The sequence below is a fragment of the Helianthus annuus genome, chromosome 4 (assembly GCF_002127325.2).
Source record: "Helianthus annuus cultivar XRQ/B chromosome 4, HanXRQr2.0-SUNRISE, whole genome shotgun sequence".
NCBI lineage: Eukaryota > Viridiplantae > Streptophyta > Magnoliopsida > Asterales > Asteraceae > Helianthus > Helianthus annuus.
Window position 1 is genome coordinate 8235371 of NC_035436.2, and position 16219 is coordinate 8251589.

General features: G+C 38.9%; 1 protein-coding gene across 1 annotated transcript; it reads left to right on the forward strand.

The window, feature by feature from the left end:
• Positions 1–1061: 1061 nt before the first annotated feature.
• On the forward strand, positions 1062–15773 carry LOC110932874 (26.5 kDa heat shock protein, mitochondrial; the record flags this gene model as incomplete). Its single annotated transcript, XM_022176126.2, has 4 exons — positions 1062–1355; positions 3930–3948; positions 4000–4320; positions 15625–15773. Coding segments are annotated over 4 exons (705 nt in total), but the record flags the coding sequence as incomplete, so codon positions are not given.
• Between the last annotated feature and the right edge of the window lie 446 nt (positions 15774–16219).

The window sequence follows — 16219 nt, forward strand, 5'->3', positions numbered from 1 at the left end:
TCAAGTTATTGTTTATGCAAGTTTGTTTAATCACGCTCATTCTAGAGATCAAGATCCAATTCGGGCCAACAATAATCAATCAATACATTTAGTTTTTTTTTTAATCCAGTATCTCTTTTAGGATTTAATTACTCAATACGTTTAATTTTTTTTTAATTTTATAAATGGATAAGATGATTTTAAAGGTAGATAAATAATTTGTTTTATTTACAAAATATCTTAAATTAATAATTTAAATATGAGGATGATATTTTTTTTAGAAAAATATATAGAAATATTGATTTAGAAGGATTGATATCTAAACCTAAAGAATACTTAAAATAAAAGATAAAACTTATCTATAATTATGGCTTATCACTTATCAGTTAAGAAATATATAGATAATATTTAAACCTAAAGCATATTAGCTAAATTAGAGGAAAAAATGGTGGGAAAACAATTTTGAGTATGCATAGTAATAGGGCATGTGTCTCATATAGGTTTACTTTGTTATATAGTATAGATAGATAGATTCATATACAGCAATCAGGGTCGGACCTAGAATACAAGTAACCCAAACTTGGGCCTAGGGCCTTCAAAAAATTAGCACCCCTACTTAAAAGATAGATAGATAGATTGATAAGTTTCACTAGGCCCAAGTCTGGGTTACTTATATACACTCACTATTAATATTAGCGAAAACTTATTGTTTTAGATTTTTTGGTTACTTATACAAGCAAACAAGTGTCTATTACACTCACTATTAATATTAGTGAAAACTTATTGTTTTAGATTTTTTGGTTCCTTATACAAGCAAACAAGTGTCTATTACAGTCGGATTAGATTTTTGCTTGTTTCAAACACAAATAAATAAATAAGTATCATTTATAACAATTAAATATATATAGATATAGTTATAAAAGAAGGTAGAGTCATCAAGTTTCAACAGAGAAAGCACGAAACTTCTCATATCTTCTTCCTTTCTCTTTTCTCATCTTTATTTATTCCACCAACAATTAGTTAAAAGGCATCCTAACCTTCTTTATATTCGCCACCACCATTCACCACCATAAACACACACATACAACAATGGCAATGCTCGTTTAATCCTCAACAACCTCACTCACTCTCAAAGATTACCTCTTCAAACACAAGCATGCACTTCTCAACTCCTCCACCGTTTCTCCACCACCACCAACCACCATGAAAAACCCGAAACCAAAGAGGTTTCCGTCTCCGATTCCGCCAAGAAACCGCGGTCCGTTTCCCCTCGCAGGCGCCGTCGAAGGTCACTTTGGTCGTCGGAAAACACTAATCAGAACCTACCTCCTTTAACTCTTATTCACCATCAATATGTCCCTATTGATATATTTGTTGTAGTCATTTAGATGAAATTTTTAGTGCTAAAATGTCCATCACTTGATGTTATAAAAATACGTGAATTCAAATTAAAATTGTCGTTTCAAATTTACATGTACATAGTTATATATTAGTTTACAACTTTACTTTTGTTTAGGTGTAAAATTTACTAATCAGTTTTTCCACACTTTTCAATTTTCATTCTTATATTTTTCTTTTTCTACAACTTTTACACAAACTATTTTTCATTGTAATCTCAATGATTATTCACTTTTAACTTCGGTCTCTTATATTTTTAACCTTCTACAAATTTGTTGTTTTACGTTTCCGTCGAAATTTTTCGAGTTAACACATTGCGATGCGCGTGTGTTATTCAACGTTTTTACGTTTTTTTTTTGCGGTTTAATGACCCCGGCGCATGCGCGAGTTCTATTAGTTATTATTTTCTATGTTTTACGTACATGCTACAACACGTGTGCATGGTTAAACGTTTTTGTCTCTACTTTTTATTCGTTTAATGGTCCCGGTTTTACTATATACTAGTGCATAACAAAAGTACAATTCGCCAATATCCATGCAATTTTCAAGTCCACAGGGCCACAAAATAAAAAATACAAAAACAAAATCGTCATAAGGCCACATTAGTCATAAAGCCCTTAAGGGCGTTATGACTAGTGGCGAAAAGTGCAAGAGCGGGTTTTATGAGGCTTTATATCACAAGAGGTGTAGTAGTAAGAGGGTTATATAACCCCTTCAATTATACATATATATATATATATATAGGGGATGGATCATGAGAAAACTAGTTTAAATGAGAAAACCAAAAAACTAACTAAAAAAACCTAAAAAAAACCAAAAAAATACCAAAATTTTTTTTTTTTTTTACAATTTTTTAATAAAAAATCGCTACTTTATATGTATGGAAAAAAATTTTCAAAAAAAAAAAAAAAAAAAAAAAAAAATTTTTGTTGTACTGCACATGTGCATTAATACGAAAAGCCTAAACCACTTAACCCACCACCCACCGACACCCCCCAAAAACCTAAACCCCCCCCCCCACCCCCACCCCCCAAAACCTAAATTCACCCTCCCACCAAAAGCCTAACCCCCCACCCCCCACCCCCAAAAACCTAAACCCCCCCCCCCCCCCACCCCCACCCCCCAAAAACCTAAAACTAAACCCTAAACATAAACCCGAAAAGGGAGAGGGAGGGAGACTTTTAATGAAGGAGGGGGGACTTTTAATGAAGGAGGGGTAAAATTGGAACAAAAAATATATAAATTTTCAAACATTTCCCATTTCTCCATACGTTATCATTTTAAAACAAAAATGGCACCATAAGATCACAAATTTTCTTATCTTTCATTCAAGTATATTCGAGCATATTTTTTATGACATAAAAAAAGATTTATGGTGTCGTCTTGTTTTCTACACTATTATTATAGTAGTGCACATGTGCAATGTAACATGTACTACAATTGCATTACATGCTTAAAATTAGCTTTTTGAGTCTAGTTTAGCTTTTAGGGTTAGTTTTTTTGGAGGTTTAGGATTAGGATTAGGTTTTTGGGTGTGGGGGGAGGGGGGTTTAGGTTTTTTTTTGGGGGTGGGGGGTGGGGGGTTTAGGTTTTTTTTCGGGTTTATGTTTAGGGTTTAGTTTTAGGTTTTTGGGGGGTGGGGGGTTTAGGTTTTTGGGGGGTGGGGGGTGGGGGGTTTAGGTTTTTGGGGGGTGGGGGGGTTTAGGTTTTTTTTGGGGGGGGGGTGGGGGGTTTAGGTTTTTTTCGGGTTTATGTTTAGGGTTTAGTTTTAGGTTTTTGGGGGGTGGGGGTGGGGGGGGGGTTTAGGTTTTTGGGGGGTGGGGGGTGGGGGGGTTAGGCTTTTGGTGGGAGGGTGAATTTAGGTTTTGGGGGGTGGGGGTGGGGGGGTTTAGGTTTTTGGGGGGTGTCGGTGGGTGGTGGGTTAAGTGGTTTAGGCTTTTCGTATTAATGCACATGTGCAGTACAACAAAAATTTTTTTTTTTTTTTTTTTTTTTTTGAAAATTTTTTTCCATACATATAAAGTAGCGATTTTTTATTAAAAAATTGTAAAAAAAAAAAAAAATTTTTGGTATTTTTTTTGGTTTTTTTTAGGTTTTTTTAGTTAGTTTTTTGGTTTTCTCATTTAAACTAGTTTTCTCATGATCCATCCCCTATATGTATATGTATATATGTGTGGGTGGGAGAGGAACATTGTGCAGCGTTATGTATTTCATGCAAAGACAACAAAACCAACCCATAGCGTCGGCCGTAGCGGTGTGGCCGGGCGCTAAGGGGCGCGATCAAGCATTCCGGCGGTATATATCGCCTCATTACGGACGGTCTAATAATACGTCATATTACTATTAGAAAATACATAATAAAAATACAATTTGTAAATATCCTTATAATTGTTCTCAAACTTATTTTCCAGATTTTGAAACTAGCTATTATATATTCTAGACAAACATTTTAAAGCAACCACAAAGTCATTGAACTAGCGAGTTCATAATAGGGTTATATTTGATATCTTTTTCTAAATTATAAATTCTAAATTAAATTTTTGATGACACAGTCAAAGAAAAATTTCATGGGTAAAGCATACCCGTTGTAATTGTTCTGATATAAAGATTTTTTGACACTAGGATTAGGGAATGCGATCGTGGAAGCGGCTACAAACATGAACAGATTACTCGAAAACTTATCACCATCACGTCTAATAAGGCGATTCAAAGAGAAAGACGAAAGCTACACCATCAAGTTTCAGATGCCCGGGTTGTCGAAAGATGATGTGAAGATCACAGTTGAAGATGGGATGTTGTTCATTCGAGGCGAGCATAAGGACGAGGAAGAAGGTTCTGATGACGATGAATTTTGGTCGGCTGCCACCTATGGGTACTATAACACTAGTCTCATGCTGCCGGAAGATGCGAAAGTGGAGGAGATTAAGGCGGAGATGAAGGATGGAGTTGTTGGTGCACTTGTGTCTGTACTTTGTCTGTATTCGGTCTGTATTCGGTCTGTATGTAAACGATGTCCTAAGTCTGTAAATTGACTAAGTCAACCATCCTCCGGATTGACTTGGTCAAACAGTTAGAAAGATAAATGTCTGTCTCGAAGGATAACCTCGAAGGATAATGTTGATCCTTCGAGGTGCTCGAAAGATATGGTTCGACCATGGTTCGACCATTAGACCTCGAAGGATGATCCTTCGAGGTCAATGCTGATCTTTCGAGCTTGCTGTCATCGATAGATGATCCTTCGGACCATCTATCGGATCCTTCGGACAGGACCTGCTGTGTATGGGTATATATATCCATGCAGTGTGTTGTGGTTTAGCCAGACACTCATAGATGCACACATAGAGAGTTGAGAGCATTCTGCTGGAAACACACACACACACTTGAGAGTTTACATCTTTGGTTTTGTAAACATTGTGCTTGTAACCGTAAACCTTCATACGTATTAATACAGTGGTGTTAATCGGTGAAATCTTGTGTGCTTGTTTCTCTACTTGCTTCATCCCGGTTTGCCTACTAGCTTGGATTCCGCACTTGCTAGTGGGTTAGTATAACAAGGTTTAGGTTTGTTCTCGATCCTCCGAGAAAAGGGACCTACAAGTGGTATCAGAGCCTCGCTCTTTACCTTGTTTAAAACCGGTTTGTTCGAGTTCTTTGGTGTGTTTGGACACTTGGTTTAGCACTCGTTTTTGGTAGTTTCCTTGCATTTTGAAACTGAAAAACGGCTACTAAACCTATCGGGAGTGTTCGGGGTCGGTTTGGGTAACATAAAAATCGTTTTTGTAAAACTTTGATTTTCCGGCCATTTTTCCGGTGGTATCTCCGGTGACTGTTGTGGATAAGGTGTTTGCCATTTTGGGTAAAATTTTTGAAAGTCAAATTGTTTGGTGAAAAGTTGGTGGCAGAACATCCTTTCTGCCGAAAGTTGGTACACCAACCTGTCACTTTTCTCACCAACCCATCAGTACTTTTGTCAGTGTGTCAGCAGTCGAAAGATAACTTTCGAGCTCGAAGGATCATCCTTCGATCAAGGAGATTCGAAAGATACATCCTTCGAACATCCTTCGAAGTCAGTGTGTTATCCTTCGAGTCAAGGAATCTTTTCGATAGATACATCCTTCGAGTTACTGTTCATTACGAAAGATAAGGATCCTTCGTGTTGGGTGAATCTTTCAGGGTTATCTTTCGAGATTATTGTTCGAGCCATCAACAGTGATCCTTCGAACACTGTTGATTCTTCGAACAAGTGTCATCCTTCGAGGCCTGTGTTCGAAACATAAGGAGAATCTTTTGAAATCATCCTTCGAAAGATAAGGACCCTTCGTATAGTCAATCCTTCGAAGTCAATCCTTCGAAGTCTTTGTTCGAAACTCAACAAGGATCTTTCGAACCTTGTTGATCATTCGAACAAGTATTGATCTTTCGAACAGGTTGTATCTTTCAGTTCATATCTGTTTTACACTTTAACAGTTTGTGGTGTGTAGGTTTGGTATATATATATAATTGATCAAAATGAGTTGCACAAGTCCTTGGGATTGGAGTACGGATCCACAACCAGATCTGAAACAGATGTCGATGGCTGAATATATGACGAGTGCCATACCTAAACAACAACAGTCAATAAGTTCATGTCAATGGGCTTTGGTATCCAATCAAAGTCAAAGTCTTCAGAATCTTCTGATTAGTGAGAGTGAAACAGGCAGTAACAATCGTCCACCAAAGCTGAACCACATGAACGATTTTCCGTCATGGAAAGGCCGCTTTCACACATATGTTCAAGGACAAAGCACCGACCTTTGGATGTGTTTTGTCAATGCATTCAATGAAAGTCTTGAAAGTAGAGCATCCACTTCAGAAGGTTACGCCAACATGCTTGAAAATGACAAGAAGGCTTATGAATTGGAGAAAAAGGCCTATGCTATACTTACTCAAGCACTCAACAAAGACATCTACCATCAGTTTTCATATTGCAAGACCACGAAAGCATTGTGGGATGCCTTAGTTGCTAGAGGAGAAGGCAATGCAGCTGCTCGAAAGTCTAGGCATGATTTGTTGAAGAAAGAGTTTGAATCCTTTCAGTTTTTGGAAAACGAGACTCTGAATGACATGACCACACGTTTCTATCATTTGATTAGTGAAATGTGTGCTTATGGGGTGGCAGCTACTCAACAAGACATGGTGAATAGGTTTGCTGACGCCCTACCCCCAAAATGGAGTTCGTTTATTGAGTTGTTGAAGCATACTAAAGCTCTAGATGAAATCAACATCTACGAGTTCATTCAGAAGCTGGAACATAAAAATGATGAAGAAATTAGGAAAGCAAGGCGTGCTCCAGCTCCTCAGAACACAGAAATGTATCTTCCAGGATTCGATGCTTTGGCAAGATCCGCTGCAGCTCAGCAACAGCAACCTAAGCTGCAGACTGCATTTGTGTCCAATACAAGTTCAAGTTCCTTTCCATTTCCTCAATCAACAGCTGCTCCACCACAACCTCAATTCGATCCGAGGTCCTATATTCCTGTTCCAACACAGCCACAACCACAACCTCAACAACAACAACAGCAAGCTCACTATACAAGCAATCCTCAACCTCAACCCCAAAGTCATCACACAATCCGAGTCGACAACTCAAATCTTTCACACCTTAGCATTGAAGTTGCTAAGGAACATATGGAAATTATCAACACCATGGTCAGTGCTTACTGTGGTTTGGTAGCTGGTCAGCTTGGAAACATCAATATGACCAATGAAGATTATGATCAGATCGACAAGGAAGAAATGGAGTTGATGGATATTAAATGGGCTTTTGCTAGTGCGGTTAGAAGGGCAAAAGATTTCATGGCACGAACTGGAAGAACTTCGTTGGAAGGAAAGAAAAACACGAAGTATGGGTTTGATATTAATGCCGTCACGTGCTTTAACTGTGGCGAGAAAGGGCACTTTAAACGTGAGTGCACTCGACCAACAAAACACGGCAATCACAACCCGTTCAGAAACCAGACCAATGTGAATGCCCAACAAGAAAACCGTGAACGGAGGATGGTGACAGTGAATAACAATCAGGGACAGCCTGGAGCTACCAATCACAATCGGGCTTTGGCTGTTCAAGCTGATGAAGGATGTGACTGGTCAGTGCAGTTTGGTGAAGGTGATCAAGGAAGTGGAACTGCATTGTATGCTAAGGTCATCGAGCAGGTTCAAAAGGAAGAATCTTCTGGAAGTGATGACAGTTCTGGTTATTCTGGAAGTTCGGATGAAGAAGGCTCTGTTTCTGGGGATAATCACTCAGAGCCTGATGTGAATGAAGAAGGAGATGATGATATACAGGAGCTACTGAATGAAGCTGATGAGCTTAAATGTCAGAAATCAATTCTGATTAGGAAGGTTGCTGCTACATCAACGGAAATGGAAAAGCTATTCTCTGAAGATGGAGCTTTTTCTTTTCAAACTGCCTTTATGGCAAATGGTTCAGCCTCTACTAGTCAGGTAACTTCTGAACCTCCTGCTCCTAGTATTTGTAAATCATGTGCAGAGATGAAGCTTGAATCAGAAAAGCTTCATAGTCATAATCAGAATTTGGTTATTGAACTGTCAAAATGCCAAGAGGCAAACATGGCTTTAACCCGGAATGAAAAAGAATTTAAATCTGTAATAGAAACATTAAAGAAAAATGTGTCCGAGGTTAACAAAGTAGTTTACCACAAACAAGTAAGTATAAATGAATACATTAACCTTGTGGAAGAAACTAAGAAGCAATTAGCCATTGCCCAATGCAAGCATGATGCGATCAAACAGAAATTGGATAGTTATTCTAACTCCCGATTTGTGCTTGATCACATCATAGACGTTCAACAACTGAAAGGTAACATGAAAGGTGTAGGGTATAAGGCGTGTCCACCCCCTTTGATGGACAACTATACCAAGATGCCCGATGAAGAGGAAATGCCTCGGTATGAACCCAGTGTGCCTTTGAACTTTGAGGAATTTTCTACTGGCCTAGGGTTCAAACCGGACAGTTCTTCAAACACAGCCCCTAAGGAACAAGAAACTTCACCATCCATGAAACAAAGTCCTCCAATTATCGAGGACTATGAGACATCGGATGATGAATCAGAAGTGGCTGTAAGTGATCAGGATAAATCACTTAGCAAGATGAAAGGAATAGATATTCCACGAGAGAATCACATCCTTTGTGATCCTGATACTCCTGAGGCTTCATCTGTTGAGAAGCAAGTGATTGATCCTGTCAAGGTTGATAAGACAAGTGTGTCTACTGTTAAAAGCAGTAATGTGTTGTACACTTTGGTTGGAGATAATAAAATCTACTCAGATCATGTTTTTCCAATTAAAAATGTAAATAAATCTTTGATTGACAAAGTCTTTGAAGACAATACAAACAAATTTTTGGGAAAAACACTGCCGGGAATTGTGGTAACACAATGTGATCCAATTCCTAAGGCTGAGATTAGGAAACAGTTTGGCAATCAAAAATCTCCAACCACTCAACAACCGACTGCTTCTAAGGGTAAACAACAACAACGAGCTCCAAAGCCAAAGGCTAAGGTTGAATCAAAAGGAGCTCGTTACACGAAGAAAGGAAAAGATGTAAAATTTGTAGCATCAAGAGGTACAGATAAAATTGAGACTTTTGAAAACAAATCAAACACTGATTTTGTACAACAAGTCAAAATTTTAAAACGTAACAGTGATAACAATTACACCCAACACACAAACGGGTGTGATGAAAGAGCAAGTACCTCAGGTTCTACAGGTTCAACATCTGGTAGTCAATCAAGTTCTCCTAAGTCTGTTGAAAGGAGAACTTGTTTCAAATGTGGAGAAATTGGGCACATTATCAGAAATTGCCCAAATGCTCCAAAGAAGAAACTTGTTGAGAAAACTCCACCTGAAATAGTTCACCCTCAACGTCGATCAGTTTCACCTAAACAAGATAAACGAACTGTAAAAGAACAAGAAACTAAACAACGACGTAAGAACATAAAAACTGTTGAAAAAGCTTTAAAATCTGAAGTTAAAACAGTACAAAAGGAACCAAGTGTGTCACAACCTGTAAAACCAGAATCTTCAAAAACTGGTAGGCACAGACAAACTTGGTTACCTAAGTCGGGTGACAATTCAGGGGGAGCAGTTGTTCTTGAAAACCATCAAGAGATAGAGCTTACGTATCGTGATGCCAAGGGACGACCCAAGACCACTAAGGCTTGGGTCCCCATTCTCAACTGATGTGTTTATTTGACATGTGCAGGATGTTCTAGGAGGAACTATTAATAGTCATTGGATTGTTGATAGTGGAGCATCCAGGCACATGACTGGCGACTTACGGCTCCTGTATGACGTGAGAAATATTAGAGGAGGGTATGTTGCTTTTGCGGGTGATAAAGGAGGGTACATCACTGGAGAAGGAAGTATCTCCAATGGCATCGTGTGCTTTGATAAGATCAATTATGTGAAGCAAATTGATCACAATCTTCTCAGTGTGTCGCAAATCTGCGATAAAAAGTTCTCAGTGATTTTTGATGACGCTGGCTGCTATGTGCTGAAACCTGGATTCAAAATTCCACAAGAATGGATTCTCTTATCGGCTCCGAGAGTTAATGATCTTTATATTCTCGACATGAGCCAGGCGATTACAATATCTGCACAAGTTACTTGTTTTGTCTCAAAAGCCACAGAAAAGGAGTCTATATCTTGGCACAGAAGAATGGGACACATTCACTTGAGAAAAATGAACCATTTGGTGAAAAATAATCTTGTGAATAGTGTGCCTGTGAGAAGTTTTCATCTACAATATATCTGTGTCTCGTGCCAAAAAGGGAAGCAAACAAAGAAGTCTCACCCTTTGAAGAAAATCAACACTGTCAGCATGCCTCTCGAACGTCTTCATATGGACCTATTTGGACCTATGAAGCACAAGACAACGTTTGGTGATGCTTATTGTTTAGTAGTTACTGATGACTACTCTAGATTTTCTTGGGTATCTTTTATGGCACACAAGAGTGAAACTCCTGGCATCCTCAAGGATCTTCTTACAATGTTAGAAAATCTCTATACGTTGAAAGTGAAAAGGATCCGAAGCGACAATGGAACTGAATTCAAGAATCAAGTTATGGATGAGTTTTGTACTTCTAAAGGCATTCTTCATGAGTACAGTTCTCGTTATACTCCACAACAAAATGGTGTCGCTGAGAGGAAGAATCGGACGATTATAGAAACTGCAAGAACAATGTTAGTAGAGTCGGAACTCCCTATTCAATTCTGGGGAGAGGCTGTATCGGCTGCATGCTACACGTTAAACAGAGTTCTTACAGTAAAGAGACATGGCAAGACTTGCTTCGAACTCCTTCAGAGAAGGAAACCGGATCTTTCTTACCTTGAACCGTTTGGTGCTCCTTGTACTATGATTGAGCCAGATGGAAAGTTTGGTGCAAAAGCTATCGAGGGTTTCTTTCTTGGATATGCTACTCCGAATTTCCGTGTTTGGAATCTAGCTACTAAAAAGATTGAGCTTTGGAGCGAAGTTAGGGTTCAAAGGTACACGAGTCCTGTTAGGGCTCCGGGTGATCCGTGGATGTTCGATTATGATGGGCTATTTGACTCCTTCAATCTGCCAACCTTTGATGAAGAATCAGCAGCGGCTCGAATGTTGTTGGAAAGTGACAACGCTGCTGTCTCGCCATTGGTTAGACCTATTGTTGTTGACCCTCAAGCTTCTACGTCAGTCAACAATATGGTACAAAATGAGGTTTATGAAGATGCTGCTGACTATAATGACTCTTCTGAAGATGATGAATATCATGATGCAGCCGAAGGATCTTCAGCTCCAGCGGCTCCTGTTCAAGGTGCCTCTGGTGATACACCTCATACGCAGAATATAGATACTGCTGAAGGGAATGCATCCACCTCTAACCACATTCCTGGTGTGGAGCTGGTTGTTGATCTTAATTTGAATAATTTGGGTATCAATGCTCGTGTACCGGATAATCCTGAAATGAGGATTCACGATACCCATCCCCAGCAGAATATCATAGGAGATGTCCATCGCGGTGTGCAGACGCGTAATCAGCTGAGAAACAACCGGAATGCTGGTTTGTATTCAGCTATAAGAGAATCTGGCCAACAAAATGACTGGTCCTTCGCGTGTTACGTGTCACAAGAAGAACCAAAGTCGTGGAAAGAAGCTTTGAAAGACAGTGCTTGGGTTGAAGCCATGCAGGAAGAATTACAGCAATTTCACAAGCTTGGTGTTTGGAAGCTTGTTGAAAAGCCTGAGAACTACAAGAAGATTGGCACTCGATGGGTCTTCAAATGCAAGAAAGACGACCGTGGAGTGGTTATTCGGAACAAAGCTCGTTTAGTCGTTCAAGGTTTTCGTCAGATAGAGGGAATCGACTACAACGAAGTCTATGCACCAGTTGCACGTCTGGAAGCTATTCGGATCTTTCTGGCTTATGCCTCATTCAAAGGATTCAAGGTCTATCAGATGGACGTGAAAAGTGCATTTTTACACGGTGTGGTTGAAGAAGAGGTATATGTCGAACAGCCTCCAGGTTTTGAAGATCCTGTCCATCCCGATCGGGTTTGGTTGCTCAACAAAGCTCTCTATGGTCTTCATCAAGCGCCACGAGCTTGGTATGCAACCTTATCTACATATCTGCTGGAGAACGGTTTTCGAAGAGGTCTTATCGATTGTACTCTCTTCATCAAAGAACAAGATGGAGATCTTCTTCTGGTACAGGTATATGTTGATGACATTATTTTTGGTTCTACTAATGATGTTTTGTGTAGGAATTTCGAGCGCATCATGCAGGATAAGTTCGAGATGAGTGCTATGGGGGAAATGAATTTCTTTTTGGGCCTACAAGTGCAACAAACGGAGTCTGGGATATTCATCCATCAGACTAAATATGTTGGAGACATCTTGAGCCGGTTCCAGATGTCCGATGCAACGCCCATTGGTACCCCACTGCCAACTAATCACGGAATAACTCCTGACTTGAAGGGTGAACCTGTTAGCCCTTCATACTATCGCGCGATGATCGGATCCCTTATGTACCTCACAGCATCAAGGCCAGATATAATGTACCCAACGTGCCTGCTCGCCAGATATCAAGTTAACCCGAAGGCCTCACATCTTGCAGCTGTCAAAAGGATTTTTCGTTATTTGAAGGCTTACCCCGACACCGGTCTGTGGTATCCTAGGGATAATAACTTTGACTTGGTCGCATTCAGTGATTCTGATTTTGGCGGATGTAAAATCGACGGCAAATCCACAACGGCTGGATGTCAGTTTTTAGGAAATCGCCTAGTCACATGGCAGTGCAAGAAGCAGACGTGTGTCGCTACATCAACATGCGAAGCTGAATACATTGCTGCCTCAAGTTGTTGCTCACAAGTTCTTTGGATCCAACAACAATTGCGGGACTACGGTTTTGAATTCCTAACTACTCCTATATACGTTGATAATTCTGCTGCTTTAGATATCACTAAAAATCCTGTGCAGCATTCAAAGACCAAACACATCGAAATCAAATATCACTTCATACGTGATTGCTTTGAGAAAAGGCTAATCGATGTTGTTAAGGTCCACACCGATGACCAACGTGCCGACTTATTTACCAAAGCTTTTGACAAATCTAGATTTGACTTCTTATTATTGGTAAATGGCATTAAGGTCAAGCAAGAGTAAACCAACATCGGAAAATCATTTTTGTAAATATCTTTGTGTGTTTTTAAATTTATCTTAGTTTGTTGATTTTAGGGGGAGTAAATCCAAAAATCTGAAAATCCAAAAACATCGAAAAATTCAAAAACACAAAAACAATAGAAAAACAAAAATGAGTTTCCTGGCGAGCAAAAGAGAAAATGATAGTACATCAGTGGTCTATCCAAACCTCTTTAAACCTTAAATGCAAAACGATAAGCAGCTCTATATAAGATGTATCGGTAGGCTCACAATCATTTTAAAGTGTGCAGGGTGATATAAATCTTAATCGACTGAAGACCAGGTGGGAACCATTCATTGGCATATGGTCTTAGTACCGAAATTTCGTTTGATAGATTGCCGAGGTTCTGAGATATTCGGTCTTTATGCTGCTTATCATCTGGGTATCATGGTTGTATCTTTTACCGAAAAATAACGGGGACGCAAGTCTAGAACTTCCATGATACCATACATACGTGTACATATTACATACTGCATTCGACCTCAATAAGTGATAAACAATCACATGTCCAAATCAAATAAGTGATAAAATATCACATTTATCCGGGTGTCAAGTTCGTCTCTCTGCCGTACGGAAGTACTGACCTGTTCACGGACTTGCACCTGTGCCCTCATGCATATGAAAATCAAGTTCCTCATCAATAAGTGATTATATCACAAAGGACTTGTTTTCAAATCAAAATAAGTGAGTATCTCACATTTTATACGGTCAAACAGATGATAATTGGTATACTCACCGGTAAGATGAACCCTCGTGCATACCTTGATACGGGAATGTGTCGTGATGTGGATGAACACCGGTCGGTAAGTATAAATCATACCTTAACGTATCCCCTCGCCATGATTACATCTGATAAGTTGAGTTTAAGTGGACAACAATACCGATAATTGTTATAGGATGCTTATCTTAATGTTAACTAACTGAACAACAAGAGTGTTTTGGCATGACCGTACACTGATATGATTCTCTTACCCTCGAAACTCGCAAAAAGAATGTTTGTATATATTTATTTATTTACTGCTTAACTTTTATTGTTTTCTTTTTAAACAGTTTCGTCGTTTGGTGCATATCAGCACGACATTAGCGGTGATGTCGTTTGATAACACTCAAAGGATTTTAAATTGTTGTCTTTTACTTTCAAAAATACCAAAAAGATTTTAGGCTTGTTTTAATATAAACTTTATAAAAGCCAAAAAGATTTTCTTTCTACTTTATTTTCGATCGTACGATGTTGGAGCTCAAGTCTTCGTTACCTGAAACCTGAACGAAAACCGAATTGACTAAAATCTTCATAAACGGTCGAAATTTGCATGGTTTTGAAAGTTAAAGACTAAAATTGACAAATTTATTAAACTTTCAAACTGTCGGACGGTGTTTGATTGTGACATGGTCATTCGTGTGTCATTTGCTTATACTATGTTCCAAGCAGTTGTTCTCATTACGCGTTTAGATTTCTTGCATGTGCAGATTCTAAAGGCTAGGAGAACATGGTCGATGACAAGCTTTGGAATGAAGACACGACGAGAAGGCGCTCAACTGATGAAGATGATCGAGTAGCCGCTGACCATCCTCAACACCACAAGGATCTCACTTCATAAAGATAAAGTCCATTCACGAGCATAACTCAAGGGGGAGCTTATGTTAAGGGGGAGTTTGTCAACACACTTCCTACATGATACGGGTAGTTTGTTGATACACTCTCTGCTTTCAAGGCGTGAAGACTTTGAAGATCCTCCGACATTGAAGACTTGAAAGGACATCAGAGTTTTGATAACTCGAAGACCAAAGACCGTCGAAGTTCAAGACGAGGCTTCAACCATAGAAGATAAAGACAAAGCTACAGCCAAGGGGGAGTTTGTTGGTGCACTTGTGTCTGTACTTTGTCTGTATTCGGTCTGTATTCGGTCTGTATGTAAACGATGTCCTAAGTCTGTAAATTGACTAAGTCAACCATCCTCCGGATTGACTTGGTCAAACAGTTAGAAAGATAAATGTCTGTCTCGAAGGATAACCTCGAAGGATAATGTTGATCCTTCGAGGTGCTCGAAAGATATGGTTCGACCATGGTTCGACCATTAGACCTCGAAGGATGATCCTTCGAGGTCAATGCTGATCTTTCGAGCTTGCTGTCATCGATAGATGATCCTTCGGACCATCTATCGGATCCTTCGGACAGGACCTGCTGTGTATGGGTATATATATCCATGCAGTGTGTTGTGGTTTAGCCAGACACTCATAGATGCACACATAGAGAGTTGAGAGCATTCTGCTGGAAACACACACACACACTTGAGAGTTTACATCTTTGGTTTTGTAAACATTGTGCTTGTAACCGTAAACCTTCATACGTATTAATACAGTGGTGTTAATCGGTGAAATCTTGTGTGCTTGTTTCTCTACTTGCTTCATCCCGGTTTGCCTACTAGCTTGGATTCCGCACTTGCTAGTGGGTTAGTATAACAAGGTTTAGGTTTGTTCTCGATCCTCCGAGAAAAGGGACCTACAGGAGTGTTGCATGTTGTTATACCAAAAGATGAGACCAAGAAGAAGCAAATTAAGGAGGTTCATGTTGGTTAGTTTTTATAAAAGTGTGTGATGTCTCATGGATGTGTTATCAAATTGAAAGTTTAATAAAATGTTGCGACTTAAAAGTGAGAAATGTGGAAAGGAGAATAAGTTAAGGGACACAAGTTATATTTTTGTGTATTTTAACAATATAAACCATCCTAAATTGGTTAATTATGATGGTTGTCTTTCTCATAGTTATTGTAACAGGATGAGATTCTAGAGTGAATATTGATATATTTGTGAACTGAGTGAACAAATTCTGATCATTGATTTATATCATTAAATTGTAAAATACACTATTGTTTTTTTTTTCATTATCAAATCATGTCTATTGATTTACACTTGTGTATACATTTGTGTATTGATAATCAAGGGCTATGATTAGTTCACTAGTGTTCACTATCAAGAGGGTTATTCACAAATAAACCTAACCCTATTGTAACATCTCATAAAAGAGTTGTATGGTTTTTATATCAAATGAAAAGGAAATTACAATTCACATTTGTATATTTTCTCTTTAGTGAAGATTAAGT